The 24,385-nt window shown below is 33.7% G+C and overlaps 1 protein-coding gene across 1 annotated transcript in view; it reads left to right on the top strand.

The window, feature by feature from the left end:
* LOC113180147 (cadherin-related family member 4-like) overlaps nt 1-1,814 on the top strand; it is a 154,431-nt gene extending 152,617 nt beyond the window's left edge. Inside the window, exon 22 of the mRNA XM_077796430.1 lies at nt 1,662-1,814. Coding sequence (XP_077652556.1) covers nt 1,662-1,814 — 153 coding nt within the window. The remainder of the gene's footprint in view (nt 1-1,661) is intronic.
* The last annotated feature ends 22,571 nt before the right edge of the window (nt 1,815-24,385 follow it).

Below are 24,385 nucleotides of genomic sequence, written 5' to 3'. Positions count from 1 at the left end.
TTTTTAAATTTCAAGTTTGTAGTATTATGAGCATTAAGTAAATGTTACGGAATGACTATTTTATTAAAATATTCTCTGCCCCCCAAATCCCCTCTTTCCTGTAATGACCTTCTCCAAGGGCCAAGTGGAATCAACAGAAATTGCTCCACATGTGAAATCACAAACACATACACATCTTGGACTTCACCTCTGGTCCTTGAGACACCAGTTTTAGTCAGCTTTTTTTCACTGCTGTGACCCAAAGACATCATGAGATTAATTAGAGGAGGAAAGTTTATTTTGGGGCTCCTAGTTTCAAAGGTCTCAGTCCATACAAGACTGGCTCCATTCCTTATAGCTCAAGGTGAGTCAGAACATCATGGCAGAAGAGTATGGTGGAAGAATGTGTTTCAGATCATTGTACCAAGAAGCAGAGAAAGAGAGACTGAGCTCTATTCAATATGGACAAAATATTTTCCCCAAAGGCACAACTCCAAGGGTATACCTCTGCCAACCCCATCCTACCTGCTTATAGTTACCACCTAGTAATCCTTATCAGAGGATTAATGCACTGATTAGGTTAAGACTCTCATAATCCAACCATTTCACCTCTAAACTCTCTTGCATTGTCCTACACATGAGCTTTTGGGGGACAGCTTATATATAAACCATAACAACACCAGTCAATTCCAAATTCTGGTTACCTCACTTTATTGGATCATTTATCAGCCTCAAATTCCTTATTCTGCATATGACTTCTCTAATTTACATATGTCTCCCTATCCAGCTTGCAATCCTGTGATTAGCATTTTATTTATTAATTCCCTAATATCGTTTACTGTTATCTTTGCCTTTCTAAAATTTCTCACACTGATTAAAATTATTTTTGAAGCCATTGACCATTTTCTCTAAACCTTTCAGTGACTAGTCCCCTGGTTCCTACTCTTACTCTATAGAGAAAATTAAAAGTAATTTAGGAAATTCCATGATTATCTGTTTCTAAATTTTAACTCTTAACCATATTATTCACCTCCTATTATGAAGGAAGATGATTCACTAGCTAAAGATAAAAAAAAAAAGCGTTGGAATATATACATTTGAAAGTTGTCTTTTCAGATACCTTAGCAGTTATCTTATTTTTTCACCCATGAACCTCTTAAATGACAGCAATTAATGGTTTTCTTGCCCATGAAATGCTTATATTACATGGAAGATAACAGGTAATGAATGCATAATTTTGATACATCTGAACATTATTCACTGAAAAAATAATATTTATTGAATACATGTTAATTGTTCAACAATATTTATTTACAGGAAATACAGCAGCCCAAGCAGACAACAAATCCTTTTATTTATAGAGGTACATTCTTTTATGGCAATATGTAAAAACGTGGATGTGTAACCAATATGATACTGCAATCTGTATATGGGGTAAAAATGGGAGTTCATAACCCACTTGAATCTAATGTATGAAATATGATATGTCGAGAGCTTTGTAATGTTTTGAACAACCAATAAAAAATGAAAAGGAAATTAGTAGAATATATAGCATGTCAAAAAAGTGATAAGTACTAAGCAGGATAATAGCCAGATAGAAAAGTGAATGGGCAGTCCAACAGTGAGATAGCACAGTTTGAATAGTCATGTCTGAAGGTCACTCGAAAATGTTACCATTTTAGTCAAGTCCTGAAGGTGGTAAAGAAGAAAGTCAATGGAGATATGCAGAAATGCCTCCCAGACAGATAGGATGGTCAATGAAAGCCCTGAAACAGGAGAGGGCTTGGCATACTCAGGCACCAGAAAGTATGGGCTGTGAAAATGAAGAAGAATGAGAGGAGAGATAGCAGTGAGAGGGAACAGTGAGATAGAGAAGGAATGGGATCCATTGTAGGAGAAGAGTGACATGATCTGACTTGGGTTATAAAAAAGACAGCTGTCTTATGTGTTGAGAAAACACTGACAGGAGGAGCAAGGGCAGAAACAGGCAGTAGGTGTTAGCAATTACTGCTGTCATACAGGTCAGAGAGGTGGCTTGGACCAGGAGAGGAACTGTGTGAGCATGGGATGTTGCTGAGTTCTGGGTGTCCTATAAGGACATCATCACAATTAATATGTGGAATAAAGAACAAAACATTTAGGTGTGACCCTAAAATTGTTAATGCACAGAGTTGCCATTTACTTTGTGAGGAAAGTCCATAAAGAATGGGTTTTGAGATAGGGTTTGTTTGGGGCTTATTAATTAATAGATGCCTATGCAATGTCCAAGTGAAAATATCATAGGAAGCAGTAGATGTGATTCTGCAGTTCAAGGACGTGTTTTAAACTCCAAATGCAGGGTAGAAAAGATGCCTAAAACTTGTGGATTAAATTTATGTAAGTATTTAGGGTGGTCTTCCCAGAGGAACTGATTTTAAAGGTAAAAAAAAATAAAAAATAAGCACAAGTTAATTAGATGAAGAGGAAACTGGAGATGACTAAGATCCTTCTAAGGAGAAAGAATTCGTGGTAATGAGATAACCTCACAATAAAAAATAAATAAATAAAAGATTAGTACCACTGAGGATCTGAAATGGATGGAGAATCAAGAACTCACTTTAGAGAACTCTGATATAAGTTGGAAAATTTACCGAGACACTTTAAAGATGTTTATACAGGCAAATATACACTTCAGATTTGCAGTATTTGAAACTATGCTAGCTTGCATTTTTTGGAAATGGAATGGAGGAACAATACCAGAAGCAAAATGGCTAGTAAGAATGATTATACAGGAGTCTAGGAGAAGATAATGGCTAGTAAAGAGGGCCAGTACTAATACAAAGGAATTGATGAACCTGAAAAAAAAAATTAGAAACTCTTTTTAAGCTGTAGAACTAGGGCTGGGATTGTGGCTCAGTGGTAGAGCGCTTGCCTGGCATGTGTGAGGTCCTGGGTTCAATCCGCAGCACCACATAAAAATAAATAAAGTAAAAAATCCATTGACAACTTAAGTTGTAGAACTAGTAGATGATTGAATTCATTTGGTCATGAAGAATAGGGAAGAATGAAGGTTGATGCCAAGATGTTTGACCTGGACAACTAGTTATGGATGGTTCTATTTATTCACCTGGCACACACTTTTATTGGTTGGAAAGATGAGGTCAGAGCTGGACAGGATGCCATTTAAGAATATTGTATAGTCTTTATATGCTTAGTCTAGAAATCAGAAGAGTTTTCTAGGGGGTCTAGACAAAATTTATGAAGAGTTACATCTATAAGTGACATTTCAAAGCTTGAGAAAACATTTAAAGTAAGAGGAGGATCTAAAATAGAAGCCTGAAGAAATCCAGTACTAAATAGCATGTTGGGAAAACACAGGTTGTAAAGGAGATTAAAAAGGAACATCTCAGTCTCTGGGAATAAAAGCATAGAATCATGCTGATTGAGAACCTAGAGGAAGACAGCGTCTCTGGAGAAAATCAGAGACAAGCAGTGCCCATTGCTGCTTGTCCAAGAGAGGCCACGCAGCATGAACACTGAAGAGGCTTTAGGCACTTAGATACAAGGAGGGAGGGAATTATTTTGGAAAGCACAATTCTCAGTGGAGTGGTAGACATGGAAAGTAGTTATTCTTAGGTTGAACAATGACAAGTAGGTGAGGATATGTAGAAAACAAATAGAATCAAATCTGTCAAGAAATTTGTGTTGTGGACAAGTGTTCAGGCATGCAGTTACACGCTATGTGGTTAAGAGAGCCCATCAGCTATTTTTAGTATTAAAGAGATTAACCATAGTAAAATGGAAATGACAAGATAGCAGGGAGGGAGAAGTGCAGATATAAAAAAGAAAGATCAGTTTGCACATCTAAAGACTCTTAGAAGAGAAGAAAAGACAAATGGACTTCAAGGCTCATGTTTGGGAAGAGAAACCCTATATAGAAGTGAAAACACTACATTCTTAGATTTTTGTAAAAGAAGAATGATACCTCTGGTAATGAACACCTATTTCTCTATAAGATGCAATCAACAGGTAAAAAACAAAAATTATTGGAAGGTTGTTTGAGGAGAATGAAGAATTTCTGAAATAATAATTGGGGGATGTTATTATGTCTTTCCTCTACTGCAAATTCACCTCTTGAAGCCTTAATACCAGTTTTACAGTATTAGGAGGAGGATGTCTTTCAGAAATAATTGGGTTTAGACAATTTCATTAGGTTGGTGCCCAAATTGAATTAGTATACTTATAAGAAAAGAAAAAACAAAAGGGCTCTCTTTGCCATGTGAAGTCACTATGAGAAGACTGCCACCTGCAAGCCAGGAAGAGAGAGTCCTGTACAAGAACCTGACATCCTGACGGCCTGGTCTTGGGCTGCCCAGCTTCCAGAGGTCTGAGAAATACATGTCTATAATTTAAGAACCCTGTCTATAGTATTTTGTTATAGCAGTCCTGGGTGACTTAGAAAGATGGGTGGGGCAGGGAGGGAGAGGAAATATCTTATTAAATGACCATTAGAGAATTGCTGATTTGCAGGGCCTGTGAAGGACCCAGCTGAGATTGGTAAGCATCGGTTTGCTTATCAGGCTTCCTGCAGGTTGCAACCTGCATTATCAAGTGTTGTGCTTTAAAATGCAAGTAATTTAATCCGTTTGCCAGAAAGTATGGAAATAAATGTTGAAATTTTCTCCCAGAAACTCAAATATTTGTAATTATAATTTTAAAAAGAGAGAAACACCCTATGGTATCTTATTTGAATACTAATTCAGATTAAAAATTTGAAGAAATAATTTTCAGTGTACTATTTTTAGTTGTTTTTAAAAATTGATATTGATATTGCTTCAAGATCTTTGGTTTTCTTCTTTATGTTTTGGTCACTGGGAGTAGGATTTCTATAGTTGAAAGTAAGAAAGTGAAATTGATCATTTTTAATAATATTTATGAGTAAAATGTCTCTAATTAAAAACATGCATAGCCAATTATTTCCGACTGGGAAAATTTTTTTTTTTACAACTGTATTTTAATAAGGTTTTATTGGGTTTAATAATGATGTTTTACTTGCACAATAAAAAATGTTATACTGTCAATTGTTGCATTCCTAACTATCATGTTTGAAAGAAAAGACTATTTGTTTGATGTGATTTTATTCACATAAAGTTTTTAAGACTTTCAGACACATGCACACACACACACACACACAGCTTGAAAACTTTTAATTCTATATATTATGGAAGATGGTATCTCTCTCTTATAAGGAGGAAGAAGCTTATAATGTGTAGAGTTTTGCTCATAAAGTGAGCTATTTCACATACTGACAGTGACCTTAGGAGTGTAAAAGCCTCATGGCAACTATGAGAGTTTTCTGTGTAAAAAAACATCAGCACACTTGCACAGTTTTTATGATATCATGGATTTCTAAATTTTCAATCTGAATTTCTTTTAAAGGATAACACTCGAAAATTGATACTGCTATTGCTTTTCTCTAAGAGTTTAATCCTATAGCTATAAGGATTCAAATAGAAACAGTTCAAAGAACATTAACTGAATTATTTTGAGGAAAAGAAAGGGCATTAGGATATCTATAATCAGTATAATATTACAATGTGTCATTTCTGTTGTTTAAATTAGTCTCTTTGATGATAGGTGAAAATAATATTATCTTTGTGTTTGGTGGAAAATTTAAAATGCAACTTTTTATAAGCTAGAAGAGATATCTCTAAATAATTGAAGTGGGCAGAGATCAAATACTTTAAGAGTTCTAATATTAGTGGATTATAGCAAAAGCATCACCTTCATTTTTTTTTGCAAATGATATGTGAAATTATTTTTATGCAAAAGTTCTTGTTGAGTAAAGAGAGTTAGGCAAGCATTTCCATAAAATGCATATTGGATATGTAACAAATTAACATTCTCAAGTTATTGGTGAATGGAACAACTGCTTCTAATATTGTCAGAAAGTTGCAGTAATCTTCATTGTCATGCTGCATAATATAGTTTCATTTAAATGCTTAATGTATAAAGGCTTGCAGTATTTTAGTCATCTGATAAAGTTCCTAAAATCAAATTCACTAGAAAAGGGGCTATAGGATATAAATCTTCATTATATTAAACTAAGGAACATTGTATCTCCCTAAATCAATACAAATCTCCAACTATTAATAATTCCATACTAATACTACATTGAAAGTTATCCAATTAACACATTATTTAGGCCAAAAACCCTGAAAATGTAATGTAATTTGGCAATGAACCAAACCATACCTTTTTGTACTTTACATTTCACTTAATGGTGAAAATTATTCATAATGACTGTGAGTTTATTGTTTGAAGTCCTTAGAAATGTGCCTCTGTCCTTAGAATTATGCCTTTATGTTAAAGAATTTAAATTTGATGCTTTAAATTATTGAGATAACTACACATACACTGGTACCAACTATCCCAATACAGCCTATTTGATGGTGTTCCCTGTAGTCTATCATTACAAAATGCCATGCTTTGACAATATATTTTTCTAAGTCTCATATGAATAATCTGTCATTTTGTATTACTATTTCTAGTTAGAACTATAAAAATGGTAGAATAAATGTTTAGTATAATTTATGAACCAAAATATTTTTGAAAACTAGTTAGATTATTTCATTTTAATGATAGTAAACTGAATTTCCATGGGAAAATAACTTTAGTAAAATATTCTAATAATGAAAAATAATGTTGATAACTTCTTATGTTTAAACATTATATTATAGGCTTACTTTTATTATTTTTTGTTATTCAGAACCCTCTGTGGTATTCTGGTGTTACAAATGGTTCCCTCTGTTTTTCACATGTGAAATATGAGATCTATAGATATTAAGTAATTTTAGGAGTACACAACAATAAGTGTTAGACATTTTTAAGTACTTAAATTTAGTAAATTCCTAATTGAATCACCAAAAATTTCAAAAGGCAACTCTCTGAAATATATCTTTAGTCACCAGATGATAAAATGAGTAAAAATAACTATAACATTTTTTTCTTTGATTTTTGTGAATGTGGTTTAGAGCCTGAATCACACATTTTCAAAAGTCTTAATAAAAATTAAATTTTAATATTTTTAGTAATGAATTTTCTTAACATATGCATGTCTTTTGAATATGATACTTAGGACAATATAACAATGAACCTTAAATAAAACAGAAGATTAATTGAAAATAAATTATTGAACATGCAAAAATTAATCTTGGAAAATCAGTTTTAAAATCTAACTAGGATATATTTTCTTACAACTTGCCTGCATAAATTTTCCTTTTCAAAATTATTTTTTAAAACATTGAAAGTATTACATTTCAATACTTTGTTAAAGAATCAAATTAAATTTAAAATGTCAAAGAATCAGCTTTTTGTTTTGTCAATTTTTTCAATTGTTTCTTTTGTTTTAATTTTATTAATTTCAGCTCTAATTTTAATTATTTCTTGTCTTCTACTGCTTTTGGTGTTGATTTGTTCTTCTCTTTCTAGGGCTTTGAGATGTAATGTTAGGTCATTTATTGCTGACTTTTTCTTCTTTTAAGGAATGAAATCCATGGAATAAACTTTCCTCCTAGAACTGCTTTCATAGTGTCCCAAAGATTTCCATATGTTGTGTCTATATTCTCATTTACCTCTAAGAATTTTTTAATCTCCTCCTTGGTGTCTTCTGCAACCCATTGTTCATTCAATAGCATATTGTTTAGTCTTCAGGTGTTGAAATAATTTTTGTTTTTTATTTTGTCATTGATTTCCATTTTCATTCCATTATGATCTGATAAAATTCTGGGTAGTACCTCTACTTTTTTGTGTTTGTGAAGAGTTGCTTTGTGGCATATTATATGGTATATTTTAGAGAAGGATCCATATGCTGCTGAGAAGAAAGTGTATCTACTTGATGCAGGTTGAAATATTCAGTGAAGTCAGTTAAGTCAAAGTTATTAATTGTGTTATTGAGATCTATAGTTTCTTTATTCAACTTTTATTTGTAAGATCTATCCAGTGGTGAGAGAAGTGTGTTGAAGTCACCCAAGATTATTGTGTTGTGGTCAATTTGACTCTTGAACTTGAAAAGAATTTGTTTAATAAGCATAGCTGCTCCAATGTTTGGGGTATATATTTATGACTGTTATGTTTTGTTGGTGTATAGTTCCTTGTCATGTGCCAAAAGCAATCATTCAAATGATTTATTGGCATACTGGGAAATTTACATGAACATGTTTTCTTATTTTTTTTCAAAAAATAAAATTTTATAATATTGAAGTGAAGCTCTATTGGTAAAAACAGGGAATTAAAAGAATACTTTGAAGTACACATTTATACTTCATTTGTAAAATCAAAATGTAAAATAAAATCATAAGATTTTATACGTTACTCCATGTAATCTGTGACTCAACTAACATTTTAAAACCATTATCCTGCATTCCAAAGTATACAATGATATGTAGATAAAATAGAGGAGACAAATATTATCTGTCTTTCCTACCAGTTTTAAAATTCTGGGACCAGTGGGAAAAAAATGGACAGTCATTTAAAATACAAAGTGAAAAAAAATCCGTGAGAGCAAAAATGCTTGATACCTAGGGAATAAATCAAAATATAACAAAAACAAATGGGAAAAAACTAGAAAATCATCCTGCAGTAAATGCTGACAGAGGTGAAACCAGAAGTGTTTGTGGCATTATAGGAAGAGAAAGAAACAATGGAACAAAGATCTAGACCTACACAGATAATCATGGAAATGAAAGTAATTCTAGATATTTAGGTGAACTTGGAGGAATTTTGGAAATCATAACTTTGACTTTCCTTTTTCTTTTGATGTGAAATTAGACATAGGCTAATATTAATTATATCCCATTTTACCAATAATGTTGCAGGTCAGCAACAGTACTGTGTTCAGAGCTGGGACAAATTGCCATGACCACGACATAACATGAAAGAACAAAGTGTAGTTTCTCATGCCCTTCCTAAATAAAGTGACTCAACTCAAAACCCAAAGCCCACCTGATTTGCCCAATTTACTCAGAGAAACTAAACCACACTAAAGGCAGTTCTGTCAGAATAAGAGGGAAGTGTCCACCAAATTTGCTCTTAAATAGGTCAAGATATGGACAAAGAATGTTTAGAAAAGAGTGTAGCCTGTGCAGGGCTCTGTATATTCTAGGAAAAATATAGTGAGTTAGTAAGTACTTTTTCAGTGGAAATGAGTCAGAAAATTTTTCATGGAATGACAATGTTTCAGGGTGTGGCAAGAAGAGGAGTTGACTTAATTGGATTACATGGAAGTAATTTGGCTAGAGGTCATCAAAGATAGGCCATAGGAATATCAAAGTTCTCCAAGGGAACATGTGAGATTTAAATAAGATAAGGGTGATCAGTCTCTAGAGTGTTGTAGAACAAGAAAAGATGACCAAAACCTTGAGAAAACAAATACTATTAAAGGCTGATAGCAACATAGAACATAAAAATTATTTTATAATAGAGTTGAAGAGAAATATTCTGAGAAATGACAGTGTGGATTCCAGGATTTTTGGAGGAAATTTTTAGAAGAAATGGAAGTAGGATTTAGAACAGTGACAGAGAGAGGAAGCAGAAATCCACATGAAGATGAGACTATAACAGAACATAAACAACTAAAGAGGATTTGATAAGGCAGAGAAAAGAGGGTGGTGGTGAGGTAGGGGGAGTGGTGGCTGCAAGGAACAAAACTTCCTTATGTGGATTCAACTGCTTTCAAGATTATTGAGAGGTTCAGGCTTGTTTGGCTCTTCAAGAAAAGCTCTGTCATTAGAGGTTCTTGCAAGATGGGTCTAAGGGAATGACAGAGTATATGTATCCTAAGGTTTGAAAAGGAAAATTTTCCACTGGTCATGGTCTCTTCTCTCAGACCTGAGGCTGTGTGCAGTCTGGCTGTATGTTTAATGCATGTGTAGTGTATTTCCTAAAACTAAGACTCAAAGAAGCATATTTTTTCCAATATGATAAATTACACGTAGTGGAAATAACAAGAATATATTTCTTTCCATTTTATAGCCATTGAAGTTAAATTAGTTCAATTTACTCACTTGTTCTTCTGAATTTTCTACTTACTCCTTGCCTTTGAGTTAAAAACAGTAAAAGAAAAGAGGAAAGGAAATGGATGATAAAATCTTGAGTATATTATGAGTAAATCCTTCAGCAGAGGTATGTGGTCATTCACTACCAAAACTGGAGTTTGAGGTGAAACTCAATTCATTGCTTCTGTTGGCTGGTGGAGTCTGTGTAAGCTGCAGGCTACCACAGCTGAGAGAACCCATTTTGGTATTAGTAGCTAATTACAACAAGGAAAGTCTACTGGCTTCAGCTCTGAGGGTGGCAGCAGCCAGCAATCTATTCTCTACTATCACTGAGTGGCATGTTGTCTCTCAAATCTGAAGAATGAATTTCATGTGACAATGGAAGGCAAGAGTGAAAGTATGAAGAATAGAAACACAACACTTATAGGGGTAGGAGGAGACCCTTGGAGTGGTTACCCCCTGAGTGTGCTAGTCTAGGAGTTCATAGAGCACTGAAGTCAAGGCTATTGGTCCAGATTTATGCTATTCAGGGTTTGGAAAAGTACTAACACTATTGATTCACTCTTGAACCTGAATTTCCATTCATATCCGCCTTACTTCTGTTTTCTGCCCTCTCCTTGAGAAGCAGATGGTTGAGATTATGGAATCGTGGATGCCCAGAGCTGCTCTGGTGCTATGTGGAGCAGCCTTCTGCACTGGGCCTGGGCCAGGCTGCCATGGTGCATGGATCAGTGAGCCCAGGCTTGCCTGAGCCCTGGCTTGCTGTACCTCAGGCCCCACCTGCATGACAGGCTCCTCAGAACTGCAGCCCACTCTCCAGCCCACCCACACAGCTCCTCAGCAGCTCTGGGAGAAGTTCTTGGCTTCACCACCACACACAATTGCTGCTGGGGAATGGACTTCCCAGCCCTCTTTTTAATCAGTGGCACTAGTGAATCTACTTTGAATGAGATTTTACACCAGTGAGGTGAGCACAGGAAACTCAACATAGGCAAATTGCTTATTTTTGTTTAAGGTCTCATGGCTTAGCAGTTGGCTTGGAATCATTCCACACCTCCTGTTTCCCAAAGAACAGAACCATTGAGCTGGATGTTATAGCTTGGTTTATTGCTATATTCATTTGGGGTTAATGAAGAAATAACAGAGTATTTTGAACAGGTACATAAAGTCAACATAAATAAATGCCTGAGAAAATCTGCAAGGCAATGATTTCAAAAAAATAAAAAAATAAGGTCAAATACTTGTGATTTTCTAAAATCCAAATTTGAGCCCTAACATCTAATTCAATATAGTCAAAAGTAACTTTTGTTGACCAAAAAGTATAGTCTTTTGTGAAATATTTATGTCCATGCTATATACTGATAATAATAATAAACCAATAAAATATAAATTTTACATTCTAAGATAAACAAAATTTTCATTAGGTAAACATGGCTTGAAAGAGGAATATAGAAAGTCATGTAGAAAAGGAATGTAGAAACTCAACTACTAAGTATAAATTATTATACAAAAATTTAAAAAAAATATTTTATGCCATCATGGAAAAAGCCCTTTGTTAGAATTTAGAAATTGTTTATCTGTAAATTTTCAGTAAGTTACAAATATTCATATCCTCAGATAAATTTTTAAAACCATAGGTTTTAAATATTAATAGTACAAAATAATATGATTTTTATGAGGCTAAGGTTTTATAACAATATGGGCTCCATTATTCTTTAGTAAATGTGCTTAATATTTTGATGTCAGTTAAAGTTCTAGTTTCTTAAATTTCATGTTGATCTTGTAATAAATTTGTGTTTTAAGAATGCAAGTGTTTTTTGACATATTGTTTATATAAAATAATCTCCATAAGTTTACTTTTTTCCATCCTTACTGCTTTTATTATGATTAAAAAGGCACAATTAGTTAATAAACATGTTTATTAAGTACCTGCCATATCTCTACCAATGTATTGGTCCCATGAGTTAGGAAAAATATAAGCAAACAATAAAAAGAATGAAAAAGGGATTAACATCAAATTTTGTGGCACTGATTTTATGAGCCACCAGATTCAGTCAAAGAGACTCAGTGTTTGTTGGCAAACAGGAAAAGCTTTATGAATGAGATGGATACAAATAATAGAAATATAGATATAGGAAAATGGCATAATCCACTATGAAGTACAATATAAAACTGATTAAAAACAGGATTAATCTTGACCAAATCATAAAAATATGAATGGAACATCTGCATATCTCCAAGATTTTAGTGTCCAGTTTTTCATATTGCAAATATGTGTGTGTGTATACACACACACACACACACACACACACACACACACATATATATATATTCATTTATAAACTACTGTGTAGCATACACACACTTACACACAAATTCAAAATGTCTTTAAAAAAACAGAACTGGTTCTCTTTATAAGACCAACACATCCAGACCTCTCAATCTAGGAAATAGCTAGTTGATTTTAGAGAAGATCTTGCTCTTGCCCAGTTCCTGCAGCCCCCAGTCTCCTCCTTGCATCATTTTCTTTCTATGTTTCATTTGGAAAAAAAGCTTTAAAATATGATGCCAACTTTGCCTTATAAAATAATACCCTGTCCTTGGTGCCACGTTGAAATTGCTGTGGAAAGAATTTGTCTCAAAGTGTAGTAAAAGGTTACAACAAATATCAATTACTAAGGACTGCAAGTCCCCATTGTGTGAATGGGTATTACAGTGAATTAAGTAAGCCTTTCCAAACCCATTTTGGAATAATTGCATGTGTGCTAGTGATCCCTGGAGGTGGACTTGGATCTGCTGTGATGTGGTTTTTATTTTGTTGCTTTCATTTTTGAAAGTGAATAGTAAAGATCAGATAAAGACACCTTGACCTTGAAGCTTCCCACTTGATGTTGAATCAATAGATAAAGTATATATTCCCAAAGATTCACACACAGGAAAATTACATAGAATACTGAAATTTCTGAGTTAAATGAAAGAGGCAGCATCTCTCTCAGTCTCAGAATGAAACAGAGATGTCATGAGAGAGAGAAGAGGGAGAGAGAACTATTTCCTGAGGATAGTAGTTGAACTGCTATTTTCATATATGAGTGTTTTACAATAAATGCAAGTAATGTGAAACTCCCCCATCGCCAGACCAGTGTTTTCTGTTTCCTGAAACAACTGGAACCACAGTCATAAATGGTGTTTCCCCCCTCTCCTGGCATGTCTCCATTCGGAGACACAGACAGGTATTCATAAGAGTCTGAGATCTGGAAAAACTGAGCAGAAACCTGCTTGGCAGAACCTCAAATTTGCTTTTTATTGTTTTTTGAGGAACAAAACCTCAATTTTAAAGCCATATTTGTGGCAAGGAGAATTTACAATCTATACCATGCAGGATTGTTTATTCTAGTCTCAACTAAAAAGAATTTTATAGTTAAGATATTTTATGTTCTGAAAATGTCAAACATTTCATCTTAATAAGATGGTTTTATTTTGTGAATAACAAAATTGTTTCTTTATTTTTTGTAAGAAAATTTGACACTGTATATTTGGAAACCAAAGATGTATTTTCTAAAATAATAATAATAATTTTAAAAATAGGATATGCATTCCGGTCACACTTCTTTTGTTGTTGTTGTTGTTGTTGTTGTTTTTCTAGTACCACGAATTGAAGCCAGGGGTACTTTATCACTGAGCCACATCCCAGCCCTTTTTATTTTTGCATATTGAGACAGGATCTTCCTAAATTGCTGAGTATGGCCTTGAAATTTAGATCCTCCTACCTCAGCCTCCTTAGTCTCTGCAATTATAGGAGTGTATCACCATGTCTGGTTCTAGTCACACTTTTTAATATACCTGATGAAGGACATGGCATATGTAATCAAGAACCTACATTATCTAGTGACTATTAATGGAGCTTAAAAATGATATTATTCAACAACATAAAAAACACTGAAGTTCCTTCTTTCCCAGTGGGAGCAAAGTTGGTATTAAATCTAAGATTTAATCTAGATGAGTGAGAATACAGTTTTTCAAAAATATTTTTTGTCCCATTTTCTCAACTTTTGTGAAGCAAATTATATTGAAAATCTGAAAAAAAAATGTCACAAATCTCCTTCAGGAGGTATAATTGAAGTTGAGGCACCTTTAAAGTTTCCTTTGCTAATTTTTAAAAGTGGGTTATATACATTGTATACTTCAAGAGTAAAAGAGAAATTTACAACTTTGTTTTAATTTAAAATTTAATTTTTGTATCCCTTTTCTCAGCCTAACATTTTGTAATTACTGAAACTATTGAATCTTGCTTAAATATTGCATCTTTCTTTTTGCAACTTTACTAGAACATGCTTTTGATGTTCTCTTAAACTTTCTTGGCATTTAATTTTTCCGTTCCTAACTTTTATTCCTAAGTATCAGTTGGCTGCTTTACCTGGTAAGCAACTGCTAAAGTTTACCAGAATTTTTAGCCAAATTCATCTCCATCATTTATTAGTGCTTGGAAATGTTTAGGCCCAAATCAAATTAGTTGGATAATGTTTTTAATATTACACGCTTTAAAGACTCTATCATAAGCAAAGAGTTACAGCTGATATTTGAATGAGGAAATGATAAAGAAAATGTGAAATAATCTGTTAAACAGATAATAAGATTTATATTTCATGGCTGTTAATTTTAGGTTTAAGTACTATTTTGGGAATCCCTGGCAATCAAAGGCTCTCACTCTCTCTGTCTGTGTCTCTAGAGGAATAGATTAACACCATGATTTTGGTTTATTTATTTATTTAGACTCAAAATTAACAAGTTTACTATAGAAATGGGATGATTACATGAGAGGCCCAAGATAACAACATGTTTTGATAAGAAACTCTAGAAAGATCATTTTTCCCTTTAGCAGAATACTTAGTATAGACTTTCCATAGTCAATGTTCTCATAACAGGGATTTAGGAAATCTGATTATTTCCTTACCATAATGTGCATTTCTGCTCAGCTTTTCTTTTTTCACAATGTACTCCTCAATTCATTGATTAATCTTCTGTGGTCTCTGCTTTCTCTCTTGCTTATGCCTATAATAAAAGTTTGGCCTTAAGCTGTGTTGAAAGATAAACTAAGGCACATTAAAATTTTAAAGCATTGATTTGTGCAGACAGTGATTCATAAATGGGGCAGTGCCAAACCATCAGTGGTTGGGGCTCCACCAAAGGGGTGTGAAGGGAAATATTTTATAAGGTGTTCGAGGAAGTAAGAAAAGTAAAATATTTGATTGGATGAAATGGAGCTGTAGCCTTGGCAGTTTCTGATCAGTTAAGCTTAAATTTCATTTTTTAAGTGGATGATCATCTACTCTGAGTTGGATTTTAGTTTGCTTACAAAGGAACTGAAGGTGTTGGAGCTACCCCCTTATATAATGGCCTCCCATTTGATTATTGATTATTGTACCAACTGTTTTTTTTTTGTTTTGTTTTGTTTTTTGTATTGAGACCACTTGCTAACCCCTCGGCTTCTAACTACCCATAGATTCTAAGCTCCCAAATCCCAACATCCAGCATAAATTGGAGCCCTCCTTAGACTTTTCTGTATTATCTTCAAACCTTCCTGTCTTCAATCATTCCTAACTGAATTCCCTCATTAGTCATTTTCATACTGTAACAAACACGGGAAATAAATCAGCTTACAGAGAGAAAAAGTTTGTGTTGACTCAGTTATGGGAGGTTTCAATCCATGACCAATTGGCTTCATTGCTTTGAACCTGTGGTGAGGCAGCACATAATAATGGGAACTTGCAGAGGTGCCAACTGCTTACCTTATGACCATGAAACAAAAGAGAGAAGAAGAAAGGATCACAAACCCATCATTTGATTCTAGACATGTCTCAATGACCTAATACCTCCCACTTGTCTCAATCTCCTAAAGGCTCTCTCCCATCCAAGTAGTGCCCTGAGCTAGCAAACAAGCCTTTGATATATGGACCTTTTTGGGACATTCCACACCCAAACTATAGCAACTCCTCTCTCAATTTCTCTTATCTTTGGAATGCTTTGAAACCCATCATGCTTTGTGATCATGAGACCCAATGGTTAATTCTATTATGAAGTGAAAGTGGGGATATAAATAAAGATGGAAAAATAACTAAAAATATTAAAAAATATTTGGGAGAAATATTTGGCTCTTAGGAATGATATAAGTTTTTGTTGTACTTTTTTTTACTGAAATATTATCAGATAATTTACATCACACTGATGGCAGGATATAAAGAGTACATGTAAAAGCATTCTCTCTATTTTTTTTAGTCTTCTTTTTAAAACCTACAAAATACATTATTACTAATTAGAAGATGAATTACTAATAATTTCCATTTTTTTTAAAAAAAGTCATTTTATACTGGAAATCTTCACTGAAACAATTATATGAAATGTTCAGATGAAGATCAAATATTCAAAATAAACACCTCTCAAATTTACCTAATTTTCCATATTCAAAGAACTGAAAGAATAAAATAAATTTTGCTATGTTTCATTATTAGAAACAGACAAAATAATTTTGATGATATATAAGATTTGGGATAGTAATCTATGCACTTAAAATTTTTATTAAGGGCTAGGATTGTGGCTCAGTGGTAGAGCACTCACCTAGCACAGGCAGGACACGGGTTCAATCTTCAACACCACATAAAAATAAAGGCATTATGTTGTGTCCATCTACACCTAAAAAATAAGTATTTTAAAAAAATAAAAATAAAAAAATAAAATTTTTATTAGTAAATTTTTATGAATAAAGCATAAATTCACTAGATTGCATTAAAAGAATTTTAATCACCCAGTTGGGAACATTCTTGTATAACTCTATTGAGGCGCAAATGTATGCAATTCTGTTGATTATATACCTAGGAATAAAATTTCTGAGTCAGAGTACATATATATTCAGCTTTAATAGATAGTACCAAACAGTTTTACCAGCCTGGTTGTGACAGTTATAAACTGTTGAACAACCAGTCCCTGTCTATCCTTGAGGACTCTGAAATCCAGGGGAGAAGTAGAAAAGACAACAACAATTTGAAAGTATGTTTTTAATTCCCTGTATATAGGTTTACAACAAAGTACTAAGAAAAAAATATATATATATCCACATATACTAGAAATACATGCTAAAACCTGTAAAATAGTAATATATTATTATTACCATAACATAGACTATTATGCTTATCTACTGTGAAAGAACTGAAATTTGAAACTTATTTCTAACAATTACCTCCCATGGGAATAAGTTTGGTTTTATTTAGGAATTTGCCAAACAATGCTGTAAATGCTTGAAGTCTAGAATAGTAGGGTTCAGTTCAAGTTGGTTCCAGATGTTCAGACTTACTGAATTACTTTAAGTTTTCTTAAAGTGATAAGCTGTTTTCTGTTCCTCCATCTGATTTGGAGACTCCACAATTACTGATCACACTTACCAGAAGAATAAACTGAATCAGGAATCAGCAGACGATTTCTCCAGAATCTAGCCTTCTGGATCACTGACAGATCTTGGGACAAGTGGCTTAGAATGTAAGTTTGAAAAGGTGGATCTCTGACACAACAATGCTCAGAACACAGCAGTTTTTGCAGTGTGATATTTCTTAATGATAGTTATATTTGAAAAATTGTCTCAGTTATATGTTAGCAAATCACCACAATGTGAAGAATCAGCAAGATCGAAATGTTACTCATGAGGCTTCTGGGCAACAGGCGACAGCCTTGGTGGTTACAAACTGTATTTCTTCCAACTGTCTTGACTAGATCTCAGCCGGGGACACCAGGCCTTTGTTTTAGCACAGCAATGAGGACAGAGTAGATGTATCCCTGTCTTAAGAGAGGGGTTGCTGTGACGTCAGTAGTTCCTGGGATTCTCCACAAGGGACATATCTGAGAATAACCAGTAAACAGAGGACTGATGATTCAAGGAACAATGTCAGCAGCCTTCATCATGAAGAAAGGGACTCTATTTTTCTTGGCATTTTATTCCAATTCCTTTCATTGCAAGGCACATGGCAGCCTCTTGACAAATATTTGATGCATAAAAGTGAATGCATTGCCTAGTGAAAGAACAATTAAAAAAAACGATAAAATAAATATCTACTTGAATGAACTAAAGTGGATGAAGGAAAAGTACACTAGAGTAGAATGAAAGGATGCATTCTAGGGTGGAGGAAGGTGTGTGTGTGTGTGTGTGTGTGTGTGTGTCTATGCAAAAATCACTCTGCAAATATACTCATAATGTGTTAGAGATGGAATTTCTTTTGAAGTCTTACAGCTCATTCCATAGATCTGAGACCCAGAAAAGAATGTGTTAGGCTGCAAATAACATACCTAACTAGTGATGGAATGGCAAATTTCAACTAGACTATGATGTTTCTCTGGGGTTATTATAAAACGTATTGACAAATATAATTCTCTAGTATTTTGATAATATGTCTATATGTCAACATAAATACTTGTAGAAATTAAAATAAGAAACAAAAAATATTTAGAGAAGAAAGCAAGCATTCATTAAGATAGGGAAAATTCAATTATAATAGCAATTAAAAGTTGTTTGAATTATTAGGCCTAAAAAATAGCAGATTGTATATAACTATATTCTTTATAAAGATATTAAGAATAAGTTATGAAAGTTTTATATTTAAAATGCAATCTCATACCTAAATATATTACTATGCCATGCCGTACGTTTATCATATATATGCTATTAAAATATAATTTACATTTTTATAATGCAATAGGTTTTTTCTTAAGTATGTAATTTATTACACTGCAGACATTTTTCTAAGTGTGTTTGTACATATCTGGGTTTCTTCGAAAATTTGGAAGGTATAGTTCTAAAGCAGCAAGACTAAAGCAGGAATGAAAATGAGACATTGAGGGAGGGAAAGCAAATGTGCTGGTTCTTGTTACTGACCTGTTCAAAGTTTCACAAGAAAACTAGCTGTCTAGTCAGTCTTGATGGCTATCTTCCTGACAGGCCATGCCCTCCTTGTTGAAAAACAGTCTTGTGAATAAAGAAAGGGAAAGGACTTTTCTATGAAGTTCTTTCTACCCTTTACTTCATTGGTCAAATTTCCCCTTCGGGGTAGTCCCCCACCTTCCTTTAAGATAAATCCCAGACCCAAGGCAGTTCTTCATCTGTGTCAGAAGGTGGTGGGAGGAGTCCAGACCTCTTCCACAGCTCCTGCAAAGATGACCCTGGGTGTTGGGTAAACTGTGGTTTCAAATAGCAGGAATAATGGGGGCAATAATGGGAACAGTTTTATACCTTTCATGGTTACTTCTTGAGGGGATTAGGGGAGGAAGAGCCAGCTGTATTAACTGACAAAGGGACACTAAGGCGATGAAGGTAAATGAGGAGAAGGAGAAAACTGGTCTAGTCAGTTCAGAGAATAAGGAAACAGTGGCAACCATAAGGTGAGTACCAAGTCCAAGATGATTTTGCCAGAAAATGGCAGAGCCAGGACCTTCAGCTGCTGCTTACACCAGTGCCAGAGCTCTAAATGGAACAGTAGTTCCAGTGGTTTAAAGGAATATCTAGTTTAGTTTAAATGACATACCATACAAAACACTAAATATCTATGGAGCACTTTCCATATGTGCAATAAATCATGAGGTATCATGAAGAAAATTTATAGGAGAACAAATAAAAATAATTCTAAAGTATTATAGGAAATAAACATATAAGAAGTCAAACAAACATTAACATCATTTCACATTATAGGTAAGAGAGATTAATATAACTCTACTTATCTCTAATAAGTAGAGTCATTAAAGCAATGGATAAAAATATATGTGCTCATGTAAAACAAAGGGTCTCCGTGCTTTCAAAATGAGAAATGTAACATCATTTTTAGTAAAATATACTAAAGAACTACTGTAAGGCACAGAAACCAGTCAGATTGAATAACATGGAAGAGAAAATATGGTTATTTCTGCCCTAGGATGAATGAAGGAGGAGCTTCTCTTTTTAAGTTGTATATTTTAGTTATTTTTTAAAAATAAAAACTATTTAAAATAGTTTCAAATATTAGACATTTATATTGTGATTTAAAAATAAATATATATTACTTAATATCAAAAAACTTTATTCAATTTGGTAAAAAAGGCATTAAGTTATTTGTAAATTTGTTTACTGGGTGATTTATATAGAAATGATGGTATTTTATTTCTATCTTACAGTTCTGACATAGATTTTTAAAAGGAAGAGTAATGGCCTAGATATCTTCTTATCTTTCTTCAATTTAAGCCTTTTCAACTTAATCCAGTAAGACTATCATTAAATATTTAGCATTCCTAAATCTAGAAAGCCTAAGTGTGTTTGAGGAATATTAAAGATTTTGAAAATCCAGGAAATGTTTCGGCTACACGTGTTAATAATTATTAAGTGCTAATCATTTTCCCCCCATGACCTCAGGCGCAGTAAAGCAAAACAAACACATTCTCTTCCAAGGAAAGTTTGCTTTTGTGACACCTGAGTTGTATATCGGAGGCTAAATCCATTGGGTGGCACAACAAAGGCATATTATCCCTAAAAAACCCCAAAATCTCTTAAAGTCCCCTTAGCCAAATTTGCAAAATCTTAACACTCCTCAGATCCCTCCAGGCTCAAGAATGAATTCAGTTTATTAGGATTTTTCAAACAAGCTTGCACATTCCATGCTCCTGCAAACCATAAATATGCCTTTCTTTTACTATAAAAAATAGTCACCCAGGTCCTAGCTGGCTATGAGGAGAGATTTGGAGCTCTAAAAATGGTGCCAGCTAGATTTCGGAATTTCCATTGACCAAGTGACTCCTGGGTGCCTCCCATATTCTCTCTTCTCAATCAGGATGAGACTTTGTGGTTTTGCTGTATCTGTGTCACCCTGTGTGTTCAGTATGTGGGGACCAGACAACCAGGCCCCTTTAGTTCACAGACCTTCAGATCAGGAAGAACAGGTCCCAAGGGTCCAAATACTTGGAGTACTTTAGAAGTTAATACACTTGAATTTGAGATGATACTTGATAGTGGGGAGACTTTAGGGTTCTCCACTCTGGGACAGGGTGAACTCATTCTATTTTTTTTAATTATATATATAATGTGTGAGGAACATGAACATTTGGAGATGAGAGGGATGACTCAGGTCAGCCTGACTATCAGAGATAGGCCAGGGCTGGAGTCTAGCTCTGGTCAGGCCTTCCCATCACTGCATTCTCACCCAATATCTAATTAACTCTGTGAGAGACTCCAAGCCAGAACAACCCAATTGAGAAGTTCTTGAATTCCTGTTTTAGCCTGAGGCTTAGAAATTGGCCTTGCCAGAAATAAAATATAGGACCATATTACATGATTCTTCAAGGAGAGCAGACCATTTCTTACTTGAAAAGTTTATGAGTAAAGGACCCACTGAAGATTTTGTTCTCAGAAAATAAATTAGATTCTGTAATAAAATAGCTTCTAGAACTTCCTTTGGAAATAGATTGAGCTAAAAGTGATGTAAAATAGTGGACTTCTTTTTTTTGTTTTGTTTTTTTTCCTGATACTAAGTGAGATGTTTCGCCTGAGCATGTGTAATTTAAACAAGGCAGGAAAGTTCATCTTAAACTCCAACTTTACTAAGAATAAAAGACAAATTAGGCTAGAGGAGCTGAATAACAGTAAAATAAGACGCTCTCTGTATGGATCTGAATTTGCATTTACCTCAATAGTTTTTCTTAATTCTAGAAAGAAAGAAGAAAAAAGTAGTGTCAATTTAGCTCAAGTTTCCTGCTTTCTTGTAATCTCTCTCTCTCTCTCTCTCTCTCTCTCTCTCTCTCTCAGCTTAACTAAGTAAAGTACTTTGGAAATAGCAATACAAGGAATAACATAACTAAAGAACGCATATTTTAAAATATCTCTTTACCTACATAACGAATATTCTAAATAATGATTTAACCAATGTCTCTTGACATTGACAGATTTACCATCCATATAAAATTCAAATGAAAAATTGGAAATGTTTTGTCATTGAAATGAATAACAACATGCAATAATCTTAAAAAGTTGCTGAGTTTACTAATTTGATGTAAATTTATTCATGTGGATATGGAAATTTTTAGTATTAATGTGATCAATGTTGATACACAGTCAATTCAAAAATATCCTTGGTGCTTTCAGTTTCTGTCATCTGTAACCTTTAAGAAACTCAAGGGTCATAATTCCAGAAGAAAATAACTAGTAGGTAATGGAAGTAGAGGCCAACCTATTATAGGATTCAAATGAGTCTTAATTAATCACTCTTTTTCATAAGGTTAAAAAAATCACATTAGAATGAAAATTAGTAAATCTCTTCCTATGCACATTTTTTACACTAAATAGGTGGCCTTGAGCAAATCACACAGATAATCTTGGTGTATGCTCTTACTAGTGACATGTACATATGGACCAGAACTCTGTCCCTTTATCAGTCTTGAATTCTTTTCCTTTAGCATTGGAGCCCTATCTTAATGTCTTACAGGGACTTGGTTGCTGTTTTGCAGTTTGATATGCATACATATATGTGTTTATCAATGGGTATCAATGTATACACTGATACAAACATAAAGGTGGTTTCTTCATTCTTTTTTTTCCTCTTTGTCTTTTCTCCCTCCCTTTCTTTCTCTTTCTCCCATTACTCATACCTTTCTTTTACTTACACATGCATGTTAGCATAATGGACTCTAGCATTTTACTTATTGTGGGATATAAGCTGTTAGCAATTTGTGAAATCAATTAAATGATCATTACCATTTTTATCTGAAAAAACTAAATATTAAACAATAAGAATGGGATTGGATAGAAAATATTAGAGTGCACCAACAATAACAAATTGTAGGAAGAGTATTTTATTTCATCAAAATTTTATTTGCATTTATCTATATATTTAAATATGTGTTTATTACATACACATGCAGAGATATGTGCTTGATGTGAGTGTGCATGTGAATAAGTATGCTTGTGAGTACTGGGTCTGGATCACTCCATAAAATGAATTTTTCTCAGTGTGCAATTATAGGAGAATGATTGAAAGCTTTCCTTGGTAAAAATGCCTAATTTTTTCTGGTTTACACACAAATTGAAATCAAGTTGTTTAGCACATGAAGCATTCATTGCACATAATTCATAGAGCACAGATAAATTAGCTGTGTGAACCAGCAGTAAAGTTGTTCCTTGTAACATGGTGCATCATATTAATTAAATTATTTGTAAAGTGGCTTTCATCTCTAGAATGCAAATGTTTCTAGCCTGTGCTGAATATTTGTCTTGAGGGTTTTACCAACCATAGTCCTGATGAGTATTATTCTAAGTGTAGTACAGGCAATAAGATGGGGCAGGAGAAATAATGGAGGAATTAAAAATATAATTAATATAACATTAATATGATTTTTAATTTCATCATCAGTATCTAATCCCCATAGTTTTATAACTTTTGCTTTAATAGGTATTCAGATTTCAACACTTTAAGTTATCCACTAATAAACTTTGATAAAGATGTGATAAAGGACTTTACAGGAATTCACTTTGTGAATGTGAAAATATCTCAATCCATTTATTCATCAGGCTCTTATCTTTCATTATATATACTAAAAATCATGCTTATCGACCCTATAATAACAGTGTAGACACAAACTTTGGTTTGGCTACAGTCATCTTTTTTTCACTTCACTGAATGCATAGTAGGAACAACAAAAAAAAAATAAAGACTTTTCCTTATTTATGGCTTAAACCATTGGAAAACTATAAAGCTTTTACGAGGTATTTTTTGAAAAGAGAACAAATTCTATAGAAAGAAATTGGCAGTGTGCTGTGGTCTTAATACAAATATAATGTTAAACTTTCACCTGTAGGGAAGTGATTGGGAGAGAAGAGAAATGACTGATTTCTGTATTTCTAGGACTCAACATTCTTGGAATAGAAGAAATGAGGATCCATCTCTAGGGATCAAGATTCAGATGAAATGTGTCTAGAACAGCATGAAAAGTTTGGAAAAGGAAGTTACCAGTAATGTTCTAACAAAAAACAAAAGACCTCCTGCCAGCTGCACTGTTTGTAAAATTTGGCTTAGTGAGTGATGAAAAGTAGCTCCCTGGTTGCATGGTGAAAAAATAATAAGAAAGTAACATTAAGACAGACATACAAATTAGAACCATCCCCCAAAGCCCAGGATATGCATACAATTAGGCCAAAGGTAATAGAAATGCCATTCATTCATCTCCTCACTTCTCCCAAGTCTTGGCCCACTTGTCATGATTCAAGGACTCCTCCTCTTTCCCTTTTGAAACCCTTTCCTACATTCCTTCCTTTTACTTTATGTCCCTTTGCAAGACCATATTTGCTTGTGTGATTACTATTAGTCTCCTTTGGTAGACTA

This window comes from Urocitellus parryii, chromosome 3 (genome assembly GCF_045843805.1).
Source record: "Urocitellus parryii isolate mUroPar1 chromosome 3, mUroPar1.hap1, whole genome shotgun sequence".
NCBI classification, from domain to species: Eukaryota; Metazoa; Chordata; class Mammalia; order Rodentia; family Sciuridae; genus Urocitellus; species Urocitellus parryii.
Note: the sequence above shows the minus strand (reverse complement) of the source record. Positions and strands in the feature narration are given on the sequence as shown.